This window comes from Rhamphochromis sp. 'chilingali', assembly GCF_963969265.1.
Source record: "Rhamphochromis sp. 'chilingali' genome assembly, chromosome: 5".
NCBI classification, from domain to species: domain Eukaryota; kingdom Metazoa; phylum Chordata; class Actinopteri; order Cichliformes; family Cichlidae; genus Rhamphochromis; species Rhamphochromis sp. 'chilingali'.
In genome coordinates, this window is record NC_137932.1 from 7,960,920 (window position 1) to 7,974,575 (window position 13,656).

Genomic DNA, 13,656 nt, shown 5'->3' on the forward strand with positions numbered 1-13,656 from the left:
CAGCCAAACCCAGTTTGTTTTCATGGGAAACACAAAGAAACACAAAGAATTTGCATAAAAAATGATGCAAAAATCAAAAACGCATGAGCTGATCTACTTTTCAAAGAAATGAGGCATGTGGCTAGTCACACAAAAATGGTTCCAAAATAAAGCTAGCTTGTTTGTGTGGATGGATTATTAATATCATTATTTATGTTTTTGTGTGTACTGTATATATAAAAGAATCATTACTGTTAAAAGAGCAAATTCTTCAGTTGCTTCTAACTTCTGCTTTTAACTGATCAGCTGATCAGCAGCATCCATGTATAAACTCAGTCAATTCAGAAGTCTTACATTCATAGTGCTGTGCAAAAGTCTTGAGCCACCTCTCATCTCTTTATATTTTGGTAAAATGGGGGAATGAGTTTAGCGATTTCTTGAAATGTGCAACCATTGATGCAAATACAGTATATAAGAAGAGTTTGTACCATTCTAACAGCCTGAAAGTCAATATTTGGTACAACCACCTTTATTCTTCAACACAGCTTGAACTCTTTCAGACAAGCTTTCTTGTAATTTATTTGAACAGAAAGCCTATTTTATGCCTGTCAAACTTTGTTATCTTTGGCATTTTTCATAGACTCAGCTAAAGAAATGAGAACAAATTATGTTTCTGCAACAGGCTGCTAGTAACGAAGTGTCTAAAAATAAGTTTTAAATGAGTTTTTTAAGCTGTCTGTTATTAGTAGGCACAACAGCGTTTCATCCCTTGAGCTCGGTGTATCTTTGGCTCCTTGGAAGCAAAATCAGTGAAGAAATGCAATCCCCACACAAATGCAATTGCCTATGGAACGGTAAGTTTAATAGGCCCTGAAGTGAAGAAGACATTTGACTCTCACTTCTTACTTCTTTGCCAGTTCATAAGGTCACCTTTGGCTGGACATACAAATGGTGCCTGCATATTTTATTTATTTATTTATTTATTTTTTAGAAAGAGGGGCAATACATATTAATGAACATTTTAACAAATGTAAATATGCCAGATTATAGCCTTGGGCTAATTTCCATCTGCATATACAGTACTTGTAACGCTTGTGTCTATGTGTGGGTATGTGTGTTGTATATTTTGGGGGTGGTTCTGCTCGGCTAAGCTCTTCCCAGCCTCAGAAAGGCCAGTCAAGGGTATATTAATGTAAATCTGTGGTCTGCTGTTTCAAATGAGCCCTGCCGTATGGACGCATATACGGTACAAGCACCATGCTGTATCTCATTAAGCAAAGTCACACTGACTTACCCCACTGTCACCTCGCTGTGGCTGTCTGTGTGTGTATACACAGTCTGAATCTGGGGCTAGAGGGAGGGGACATTATAACTTGGCGAGCTAAGTGTTGCTATGCGACAAGATATCATTGAAAACTGGTGATTTCTGACCCCCACACTGTGCAAGTTAATAATATTTTGTCCCAGTTTTAACTGTGTTTAAAAGCACATACCCTCCATAATAGAGTGGAAGACACAAGAATTACCAGGCAGAGCTTTAGGGCAGAGTCACTGATGCATACATGGGCGCACACACACATACACAAGCACACACACAAACACTGCATCCTCTATGTATAACTTTCCTTTTTTTGGTGGAGGATGTAATTGTATCCTTGGAGATGTATTAAAATAATGGATATAAGAACCAGAAAGGGGCAGATAGGTAGGGAGAGATAGATACAAGAAGCTCTGTAGGCTCTGTTTGGCTATACTGTGGTCGTTTATCAAGTGTACGTGACCAGCTGCTAGAAATATTGTTAAACCTTTCTAACACAAAGAATCTAACACAGAGGCCTTGACCTACAATAAGGACATCAAATGGCATGTTCTTGATATTGTAAATAGTGATTTTTAAACTATTAACTCGTGCAATTGTGAGAAAAACAGCAAAGAAAATAATAACAACAGATCGTGTGATTTGTCTCTGCAGCAGCAGGGCTATTCCTTTCTATGTTCCATATTCCTTTTGATGTGGTGAATCACATACTGTGGGCTATGAAAACCATGTCCTTGATAATTACACTTTAGAGTAGTATATAATATTAACAAAATTAACAATAGCCTTATTTTTCATCCACACACTGAGGCTGCACAATGATACACAGAGTGGCTAAGATCTCCATTATCCTACCAGCGTCCCCCGTATCCTCCAGGTGAAATGGGAATCCCTATTACATGCCCTTTTTTCCCCTAGCTGCTACTCTTTGGAGGAGCCTCATACCCGCTACTTTCTTTGTCCTTAAACTCTCTTGTGATCATAGCTAAGGATTGGAACAGAGAGCAATGAATTGAGAGCTTAGTTTCATGACACACTCATCATGTCATCATCATGTCCATTTCCTCTAACTGGCGCTTTACTTAAAGTGCTAATTTTTTCTGACAGGCATTCGTGGTCTGGCTCTTGGCACTGAGTGCTGCAGAATGCATCCGTGAAACTAAAAGGATATCCACAAAAGAGATGTTACACAACAAGACACTCTTCAGGCTTTAGCTGATATTATGCTTTGAAATTGAATATACAGAGAAAATATCATGCATATTTGATATTCCTAGCATAAATATGATGTCAACATAAGGAATGTATGTATTTGAGTAACCTGAATACTTACCAGCACATTAGTTCGGTACACCTGTTCAACTGCACATTAGGGCAAATATGCTAATCACAGAGCAATACCTAAGGGCATTTAAGTATGAAGACCGGGTCAAGACGACCTGCTGAGGTTCAAACTGAAAATCAGAATGAGGAAGAATGGTAATCTAAGTGACTTTCCACATGGCATCATTATTGGTGGCAGACAGTCTAGTCTATTTCAAAAACATCTGATCTATTAGGGTTATTCTGCAAAACCATTTCCAGGGTTTACAGAGAATGATCCAAAAAAGAGAAAATCCAGTGAGCGGCAGTTCTTTGGGTGAAAATGCACTGTTGATGTCAGAGGTCACAGGAGAATTGCCAGACTGCTTTGAGCTGATAGGGATAGTTAGAACAAAGGTATGCAGAGCATCTCTGAATGCACAACACGTTGAACCCACAGTCATCGGTTAAAGATGGGCAACAGTTCACACAAGCTCACGTTGTCAGGTAGCAACATTGGGATAGTAGAAGTCCAATTTAATGTAAACAATATGAATGTCGTTTATACACCACAATGAGCCTGATTAGCTGACTCATGTTCAACCCTTTGCGACCATAATGAGCCCATCTTCTAATGGCTCCTTCCAGTAGGATAACTCACCATATCACAGAAGCCCAAATCATGTCAAACTGGTTTCTTGAACATGACAATAAGTTCATTTCAGATGCACACCAGATTGCAGTTCACACCATATTTCAATCCTTTGGGGCATGATAGAATAGGAGATTCACATTATTGATGTGCAGCTGACATATCTGCAGAAAATATGTGATGCTGTCATGTCGATGTGAGCCAGAATCTCTGAGGAGTGTTTCCAGCACCTTGTTGAATCTGTTTAAACATGTGCCAAACACCTTCACTGTTAAAATAGCTTATAGATTTGGACGATTTCCAAGTGGTATTTTAATGGTGGATTTGGAAAAGACACACAAGACACAGAAAGCAGACATTACATTTCCTGATACTGCGACTGAACTGTCTGAATGTAGCTTCCTGCTGAGAGGTTGTATCAAAAAGCGACCTTAGTTTAGGAGGAGGGTCTTTCAATGGCTTGAGCTCAATTCTACTGCAGCTGCAACAGGCACTGAAGGGTTTGATTAGACTGAATGTTGGAAGGTTCCCTGGGGAACATGACAGCATTGCCGCAAACGCACACCAAATCCATCTTTTATGCATGAAATTGAACCGCATTTATGACTTCTGCAGCTGCCTGGGCTGAAGTTTCCTTCTTGCTCTCTGGACCTGTCTTAATTTTTTCTAGTGCTTGACTTGTTGTATGTCACTGACCCTGAAAGTATTTACAATGTTGTTTGAAATTGGACACATGAGGAACACATTTTAATTGAAGGTTTTTGCTCATTAATTAGTGTAAATATTGAACTGGGATGACCAGTAATCATCCCTCCAAAACAATATGCAGTGCTTTTACTTTATATGCCATGTAAAAAAAAAAAAAAAAAAAAAGGTTTATAGAATGAATAGTGAAAAGTGGCCATGGTTCAACAATGATTAATGAAACAAATCAAGATGGGATAGAGTAATTACTGAATCCTTTCATGCATATACTTTGAGAACTGGAGCGAGGTGTTTAAGTTCATGTTTTTCTTACAACTAATTAAAATATGGATATCTTTAGAAGTGCATTATTTTTCAAAACTTATTCTGAAGGAGTTATTTATTTGGTCATTAAAGTAGTAGTAAAAACAATATGCTGAAACTCATGAAGCATGTTTTTTTTTTATATTATGTGCACTTACTAACTGCTAGTACAGTGCCGTATTGGACACCATGTGTGAAAGGAGGAAAGTATCAGCAATTAAATAACCTTTAGCTTCTGGCAACTCCAAAGACCTTGTCAGCCTTATCCTCTGGCATTTATGCTTGTAGCGTTTAGCTGAAAAGTCAGATAGGGGTGTAAAATGTAATAACCAGAGGCATGTGACCATGCATTAATAGAGCCAAAAGCCTGATAATGACACTCACACATTGAAAATGTCTGCATGTGACACAGAAGAGTAAATGGTAATGTACAGTGCCAGGAAAAGCATTTGTCCTCTTTCTGATGTCTTAGTTTATTTGCATATTTGTCACACTTAAGCTTTAATATTAGACTCAGATACCTGATTAAATGCAAAATGCAGTTTTAAATTTTTCATTTATTAAGGAAAAAGGTTATCCAAACCTACTTTGGCCTACTGTATGTGAAAAAAATAATTAACTCCTAAACCTAATAAGTGGTTGCGCCACCCTTGGCAACACTATCGCCACCATGTTGGACTGGTGGGTTGATTTTTTTTTTTTTTTTTTTAATGAATTGCTGTATTACTTTTAGATGTAACGGGACTCAAACCTCCCACTCATCAGTCCACAGAATATTTTCATATAGATGTGTTTTTCTTTGGTAATTGTGAGACGAGCCTTTCTGTTCTTTTCGGTCAGCAGTAGTTTTCGTCTTGAAATTCTCCCATGGATGCGTTTTTGCCCAGTCTCTTTCTTATTGAAGAGTCATGAACTCTGACCTTAACTAATGTAAGTTAGGGCTGCAGTTGTTCTGGGTTCTTTTGTAACCTCCTGGATGGGTCATCAATGCACTCTGCACAGCTTTAAATTTGCAAATTATTACATTCTGTTTTTCAAAAGAGGTTATGATTGTGAACCTAACTAAATACATTTTGTACTCCCTACGACACACGTGTCCTTGATCTCTGACAATTTTGTGCACTTTTTTCACAGTGCCTTTTCTCCCCTTAAGAACTCTTTCTGTCATCTCATTAATATTAGTTTGTCTCTAATGTCTTAATATTTTATGGCCCCTAAAAAGACTGTGATCTTGTACGTTGAGATTAAGTCTACTACCTCAGTCTTTAATCATTATTTTTAACATCATTGTGTTTCGCTACTTTTTTCCATGTTTTGTTCCTGTTCTAGGAGCAGCTGCGGGCCTACAGTCAACTTTACGATTTGTCCCGTTCTGAGAGGTCAAAAGTCTGCGAGTTAGCAGTCACTATGGCAACTGATGGACAGCCCCTGGAGCAGATTGGAGAGCTTCTGCGCGTCACTGTTGGATCCTTAGACCTGTCTCTCAAAAGTGTCCTTCACGATGCTGTGGAGAGAGTAGTCGCTGCACTCAGGTATTTTATTTTCGATGTCAAGGTTCTTGATGTTCTACAGTATATGCAAAAAAACTCTGAGGTGTCAAGTGCTGACAATACCTATGTACATACTGAGATAGTTTGCAAAGATATGCACTGCCAAATGTTAGTTAATCTTCTTTTAGTAACTTCCCAACAATGCCCCAACATGCACAATGACAGAGAATCTTGAATCTTGAAATATGCATAATTTTGAGAAAAACAGCACTTTCTGTAATGGCTTGGTAATAACATGTTAATAATGGATTAATGTTTGATAAGCAGTTTGTTAATAAAGAGGCATTAACTAAGTAAATGCAATATGCAATTACCAAATTAACAACCAAGTAGCAGCTTGTTATTACTAATGTAATAAGAGACCACAAATGGTAGTAATGTAGACATTTAAAAGGACCAATGAGGCAAAATGACTAGTGCAACAATGTAATAATCTTTTTTTTTTTTTTTTTTTTTTTTTCTGGTTTGATTTTTTTTTTATTTCAGCCTACAGTCATGTGAAGGAAGGAAGCTTTCACAGGACTCTAAGCAGTCCTGTGAAATATTAAGTACATCTTTACTGTTTTCAGAGAAGTTAGGATGGTAAATAGCAGTCAGGTGATGCTGATCAAATTTGTGAGCGCCTCAGTAAAAGCAGAGGTTTTGGCAGTTGGTGTAATAATGTAATAATAATGTAACAATGTAATAATCTTAATTATTAACTCTATTAACACATAAATATTACTGTTTTTATGGAACTGTAATATAAAGCGCTACTCACTTTTTTCCCAAAAGGTGGATGAGCTATGAAACTGTAATCATGAGGTGAGCAGCTTAGTTTAAAGCTGAAAGCAGGGGAAAACTTGTAATCTGGGATTCATAAAAAAACAAAAACAAAACCACAGCTTTCAGAGATTCTCCATCTCAAGACAACCAAACGTTGGTAACTCTGGTTCTCCTCTTAAAACATTTTTAGCTAAAGCTCTTTTTCAGTAGAAAAAACACACACACATAAAAAACCTGAAAAGTTGCCTTCAGCTGAATGCTCTGGACTGCACTCTGCCATTTCACTTTTACCATGCTGTAAGGGAGCTCATTCTGTAGTCTCTTTATAAATGCAGAGAGTGCTAAGACCTTCAAAGGCCGGGGTTTAGAAGCACCAGCATCCACAGTTGGCTGCATTGGCTGCCAATTGTGACCATTTCTCCACTATATATAAGTGTGTGTGTGGATTTTTTTTTTTTTTTTTTTTTTTTTTTTTTTTGAGAAAAGGGTGTCAATAGCATTCAGAGACCAGTTGATCAAATCCATAATTCTCTTTAGGTTTTAGAAACAGACTGTGAGAGAGTAGAACTAAGCAGGGAAGATAAGGGAGAGGAGAAAAAGTGTGTCCGCCTCCTCCGAGAGCCAAAAGGATCACATACAGAAACCTGTACAAAGAGATCAAACCGCTACACACCTCTTACTGCAATCAAATTCTTTACTGCAGCCTAGCTAAAATAGCAAAAATAAATAAACAATGTATACATCTCAAGCTTCAATTCAAGTCAAAAAAATATCTTAATTCTCCGCCTGATGTCTGAAGCTAGTGATTATTTTTGTGGCTGTAAATCATAGCTTGTGTTGCACAATGCTAGACCCCCTGTTAGTCCCAAGTTGTTCAGAAAATTGTTAATATTAGGACAGTGTTGAAAAATTACAGTTGTACAGTAATCTTGTGTGCTGTGTGCTATCAAACATACCACCAGCTGTGACAAGCAGAATAAAGGAATAGGAAAATTTAAGATGTCAGGTTGCTACGTGTGGCTCCCTTTTGTGCTAATTTAATCTTTTTTTCACATTCGCTGTTGCGCCTTGCCAAACAACATTATCATCTACACGTAACCCTTTCATTATCTGTCAGTGCAGATTGTATGGAAAAATTAATGTATTTTTATAACTATCCAGACAAAGCGAAGTGTCTACATTCAGCTCAAAAGCAGGCTTTTGAACATACTGTGCGCCACCTGCTGACACCACCTACGACCTGATCTTTGTTGGTTGTTATCTGAAAATATACTGTATATATATCTGTCCACTCTGGGCTGAGCATGTTGGTGGGAAGAACACTGTCAAAACAAATGCCTGAAGTGTTGAACTGAATCTGCAGTAGCTGCCTGTGGGAGTTGGGCTCACAGTCTTTTATTGGTGTTTTCCTGCTCCCAGAATTCAAAAGGAAGGCAGAGATGATTCACCAAGATGTGTCTGCAGATGTGCTAGATGTAAGGGCCGCGGTAAACACTTTGTATAACATTGTATAACATCCAACGAATACATGTATATGTTTGTTACTTAGTTTCTTGAGAAGAAGTGAGCTAAAACCCATTATAGAGAGTTGTTTTGATTTAACATACTGGAAGATGATTTTTTTTAAATGATTTTGCTTTTTGCTCAGACAGGCAGACCAGCGAGCAGGGTTTTACTGACAAAACCAGATATCATCAGGCCATCTGATTGGCTTGATAAATGAGTATCACCCGCTGTGATTATAATCCTGCCTCATTTCCAGCTTTTTTTATAGCTGCTCAATGGTGCATGCTTCAGATAAATGGCACCTGAATCTGCAGACACACACACACGCACAGGCACTCACACACACATTTGTATTTGTATAGACTTGGAGGTCATTATCCCTAATGAACACACACACATACACACTTTATTGCGTGCACATGTTCTTCCCTTTTCTCTGATTCATTATCTTTTTTATAATTAATGCAGCCTGATACAGCTGTTCCCCTCCAGATCTCACTCTGCTCCCATACACACACACACACACACACACACACACACAGAGTCTGGGTGTGTGTGTCAGGTGCAAGACTGCACACAGAGAGAGTCCTATTTATTCTCTGGGGGTTTTCTTTACCTTGAACACGTCACTCCGTGTTCTTACATTATGAATATCCCTTTATGCGTCGACTGCGTGTGGCTGCGAGCGTGCGTTTCCGTAGTTTCGGGGCTTTCTTGAAGCATTGTGTTTGGCAGTTATGAATGAGGCGGTCTTGTTTTTGGCTCTCTCAAAGCCTTGAGTCTGGTACAGCAGGCATCCCTGAGCCTCACACTAATAGCCATCTTTTGTATCTGTCATAACTGCTTTGTTTGTGTGTGTTTAAATTCAAAATGTAAGTAGTGAAACCCAATAAAGAAAATGCTGCGTCATCTTTCCACTTCTTGCCCAGATCATCTGTATGTTGTGTGCGTATAAAGCGCGCGTGTGTGTGTGTGTGTGTGTGTGTATATTGTGTAGGCAGTTATATGTATTGGCCGGGGCATACGTTTATTTGTGTATGTGTATGGATACAATTCCAGCAGAAAAGTGGAAGTGAGTCGGGGGAAATCACCTTTTTTCCCTCCCCTTTGTTTCTTTCTTTCGTTGTGAAAAATGGCCTGTGAACATATGGTGCACACACACACATACAGCAGCACCCAGAGCCACTCTACAAATGCACTAATGATGTACCTTCTTAAGCTTACCTACTATTATGTGGAACCTCATCTCATTACGCCTCTTTTTATCATCTTTAAATTATTAAAATTAACGTGTTCTTGTAAATTTCCACCGGGCTCGATGAGCTTGTCACATTGGAGATGGCTATTAATGGGTTTTTTTTCTGTTTCATCTTGTCTGTAAGACTTGAAATAATTTTATGATTGTTAATTTAACAAAGGTTCACTACCTTCAAACATTTAATTGCCGCCAGACACATTTTTAACTAACACCATCCCTGAGAAGGAAGCCTTTGATTTTTTTTTTTTTTAAGTTGCTGTCCCTTGACATTGTGCTAATTTGAAAATCTTATCTTAATTAGCTGATTATGTAAGATGATCGTGGTGATGTGGTTTGTTTTTCAGTGGAGACCCATGCACCCTGACAAATTACCCACAACCCCTCAGGGTCCTGGAGGCCATGGTGACTGCTGTGCACAACAGTGTGCAGAGTGGGTAGGTTACATCTGTCATCTCATACAACATACTTACAGTGACCCATTCTCTGATTTCCTTTGTAGTCCCTAAACTAAACTGTCCTCACACAGCCAATGTCACAGCACTTAATCGCTTGTATTTTGAGTTTTATGTAAATCAACTAAGCCTTAAAGATTTTCTTCAGCTTTTGTCACCCTCTCTTTGCACTCTGCATCTTTTCAGTTCTATTCAAGGGCTGAAATTAACACCTGCTGAGTGTTAAATATCTGATAAATAAATGAAGATAAACTGACAAAAGGCACCTGGCAGCCTGTCTTGTAGCTCTTTTTGACGACGAAAACATTTTGACAGCATCTATTGCACCCTGGTCAGCTTTTTCATGACAAAAAGACAAACAAGGCACATGAAAACAAGGGATCTGTGACAAAAGAACCTTAAATTAATGCATTATAGTGCAGTCATGCCCACTGCATTACTTTGGAAAATGTGAAATTTCAAAGAAGAATGGCATAAATAGTAGACTTTTAACTTCTTACTGACAAAGACATAACATATAGCCGGTTACATGCTAGAGTACGTAACAGATAACCTAAACTATTTGTTTTTATTGTTGGTATTCTATTCAATGTAATAACCAAAGATAAACATATGGAGCTACCCACTATAGCAAACTCTTTTTTTCCCAGATTCCCTTCCTGACCCAAACCCAAAGTGAATTTCCGGCTGGAAACCTCCGCTTGCCAAGCAAAAGTGTTAACCACTACACCATTGGAGGAACCTTTGAATTCACAGACATTTGCTGTTTTTCTTAATTAATGATAAAGTTCTTAATTGTTTTGAAAATGTCCTTATTACTACACAAGCGTTTACATCATGTAAAGTGGAAGAATTGAGATATATTGTTAAAATTTCCCATTTTACTGTTAAGTCATCTCAGTAGTAATGGTAATTTTATTTATATAGCGCATTTCATTACATGTGATAGGTGAAATCCGCGAAGTAGTCAACTTAATTTTTTTACAATTATTATAGATGTTTTAAGGCTGTAAAACCCCTCACTATACACTTTATACATTTTTCTCAGACAGGTATGAACATTTTCACACTTTTCTCTCTTGTTTAAAGACCCTCAAAGTTCAAACCTTCGTAGAAAAATAAGTCGGTATTATAGAATGAAACCAAAGATCAAACCCTGTTTTCAGGTCCAAAACATGGGAATAGAGCAGCTGCGAGAGAATTCAACATTAATGAATCAATGGTACGGAAGTAGGGGAAGCAAGAAGAATGAGTTGAGTAAAATTTGACGTATCTGACTGTTTTGTTTCGCTTAATGTGCTTCATAATGCGACGTGCCTTATGGTCCGAAAAATACGGTAACTTCTATCTTCCTTTAGCATGTCCAGAAGTCCAACTTTTTGTGCGACGGTTAGCATCGTCCTCTGCCTTTTGGGTGCTACCGCAGGTGTCTTTGACGGTGCAAAACATTTCGTCGACATTGTTGTGTTTGTTGGGGAGAAAACTTACACAGATATAGGACTTCAGAGTCACATTGCTAGCGATCGAAGATTTATGTAAATTTGACAACTTTGACACAACGTAACTGTAGCTATAGTTGAATCATTTAGTTTGTAAAAAAAACCAACAGAATAACATACTCAGTTTCCTACAGCTCAGTTTAACGTCCTCAAATCTTTGTGCAAACTGTCTAACAGGCAATTTCTTGTTTCTTGAATGAAACAAGTAAACTACTTGGTAACATTTAGACATCTTAGTGTGAACTCTACACCTTGTCTCTCAATCTCTGTCTCTTTATCTGTACCTCACTTTGCCTGCTGTCAACCTCCCTCTCAAATCCTTCTGCAGTGACAGTACCGTCACTTCAGATGACCTCCTGGCTTGGCTGCGTCCATTCTGCGGTGACGCATCTCTGCCCGTTCGGCCTCGCATCGACGTGCTGCAAATTCTGGAGAGTAACTTCAGCCTCGGAGACAGTGACGTTCGTCTTCTGCTGCTTTACAGGACTCAGGCTGTTCTCAGGGACAGAGAGGTAATGTTACTGATGCTCTCACACGTGTTTGAAGTTATGAAGATTTAACCCTCATGCTAACAAAGTGAGAAATATACTTTACTTGACAAACAAAGTGCTCTACAGAAGCACATGGAAAACTATCTACAGATGGGTAGAGAGGTCTGAATTTCCTGTTGTCCATGCTTGTACAAAAGAAAATAGAAGCAGAGAAGATAAAAAGGAAAATGGAAAGAGAAGAGAATCATTAGTGTGAAGACATACAAAAACGAATGTGTTAATTTTAATAGCACCATCAAAAAATAGTATTAAATGGTTGTGATCATACAAAAAAACTTGAATATAACATCTCTGGGATTATTCTCGTTTATGATGGACTCAGACAGTTGGAAAAATCCACAGTCTCCAACCTAAAGACCACAGGGAGTCGTTTTCAGTGGGCACATGGCATGGATAACTTGCACAGCTTCATATCCAAGTTTTGGAGCAATACACTGTCGTCCAGAAAACTGTCTTGCTCATTTCAGCAATGCTCTGCTAGACAACATTTTGCATTTTGCAAATCATTAAATTATATTTTTAATTACATTTGACACAACTTTGTTTTCTCTCTTTTTTTAAAAAACAAAAAACAAAAACAAAACAGGATGTCACATTTAGTGTAAAATAAAGTAGCTCCATTCTAAAAGATGTCAGTGTAGGAAAAGTGCCTCAGTTTCTTGACAACATGAACACATGTCAGTGGAATCTACTTAACTTTGAATGTGTGGAAACAAGTTCTTAGATGTAATTAGAGATAAAAACTATGAGTCTGAAGCTTGTAACCCACAGTGGGTTTTGCACAAGCTCCTACAACCAGGTGTTAAAAATCATACTAAGGGATAAATGTTTAGATTTGAAATAACTGCATAAATATATGTGAGTATTACTAATCCGTATGTGTTATTTGCATATTTGCAGTAGTATGTAACATATGTATGTATGTATGTGTGTGGCTGTGGCTCTCCCCTCCTCCCTCCCTGGTATAGCAGACAGCTGACTGGCTAGTCACTAAGTTATTTGACTGACTAATTAATGGCCCAAGCTGGATAATTAGTGTGTAAATGTATGCAGGCAGCCTTGGGCCATTGTCAGCGCAGGTAGACAGGTGTGTGGGCCCGGACTCTTTAACTAATTAGGCGAACTCCTAACATTTGGCAGGTTCTGATGAAATATACACACACACACACACGCACACTTAACAGAGCGTACATGCAAGGGATCTGTTAATTAATCTTTTAAAAGAAGTCACGTTGTAAGAACCAGACTCGTTTCAGATGAAGTGCCACTTTCTCTCATCTCTCCCTAAGGCAGCCAAAAGGCCTTTAAGTGTGAGAGTGGGGTTCTTGTAGCCAAATGTCTGTTTTAACGTTGATTATTCAAGATTTTTGACTGTTGAAAATGCTTTTTGTGTTTTCACATCTGTACTGACACTCTCGTCCAAACGCATGCACAACAACGCGCACTCACTCTTTTATTTATTACATTTTGCCTTAATAATTGTAGCAACTTTTCATTGTGTCAGCTGCTCGACTGGAAGCAGTTGCACATTAATCATGTTGGCTAGGCCGGTACCACCCGTAAGCAGAGCTGGCACTGACAGCAGGAAGCTGCCCCAAGGCCACGCCGGAGACTTTGTTGTGGCCCACTCTGACCTTATCATGCTGGCTTACAGCCTGAAAGGGAGAAAAAGTGTAGGAAAAGGGGAGAAGTGGTGCTCGCTTAGAAGAAATAAAAAAAAAGTCAGATTCTGACAAAGGTGACAGGGGAGGAAGAAGGAAGGAAAGAAGTTGGTAATGTTCCCCCTCTCCTCCCTGGTTCCATAACTAATCAGCGC

The 13,656-nt window shown here is 38.5% G+C and overlaps 1 protein-coding gene across 2 annotated transcripts in view; it reads left to right on the top strand.

Moving 5' to 3' along the window:
* Window positions 1-13,656, top strand: part of nbas (NBAS subunit of NRZ tethering complex) — a 197,495-nt gene that overhangs the window by 123,579 nt on the left and 60,260 nt on the right. The window contains exons 47-50 of one of the 2 annotated variants that reach the window (XR_013971666.1): window positions 5,589-5,791; window positions 9,683-9,772; window positions 10,441-11,042; window positions 11,618-11,748. Coding sequence is in view for 1 of the 2 variants with exons in the window: in XM_080882594.1 (XP_080738720.1) it covers window positions 5,589-5,791; window positions 9,683-9,772; window positions 11,618-11,801 (477 nt within the window). In the remaining variant the exon portion in view is untranslated. Of the gene's footprint in view, window positions 1-5,588; window positions 5,792-9,682; window positions 9,773-10,440; window positions 11,043-11,617; window positions 11,802-13,656 lie in introns of those variants that run through there. The other variant, XM_080882594.1, reaches the window with a different exon arrangement.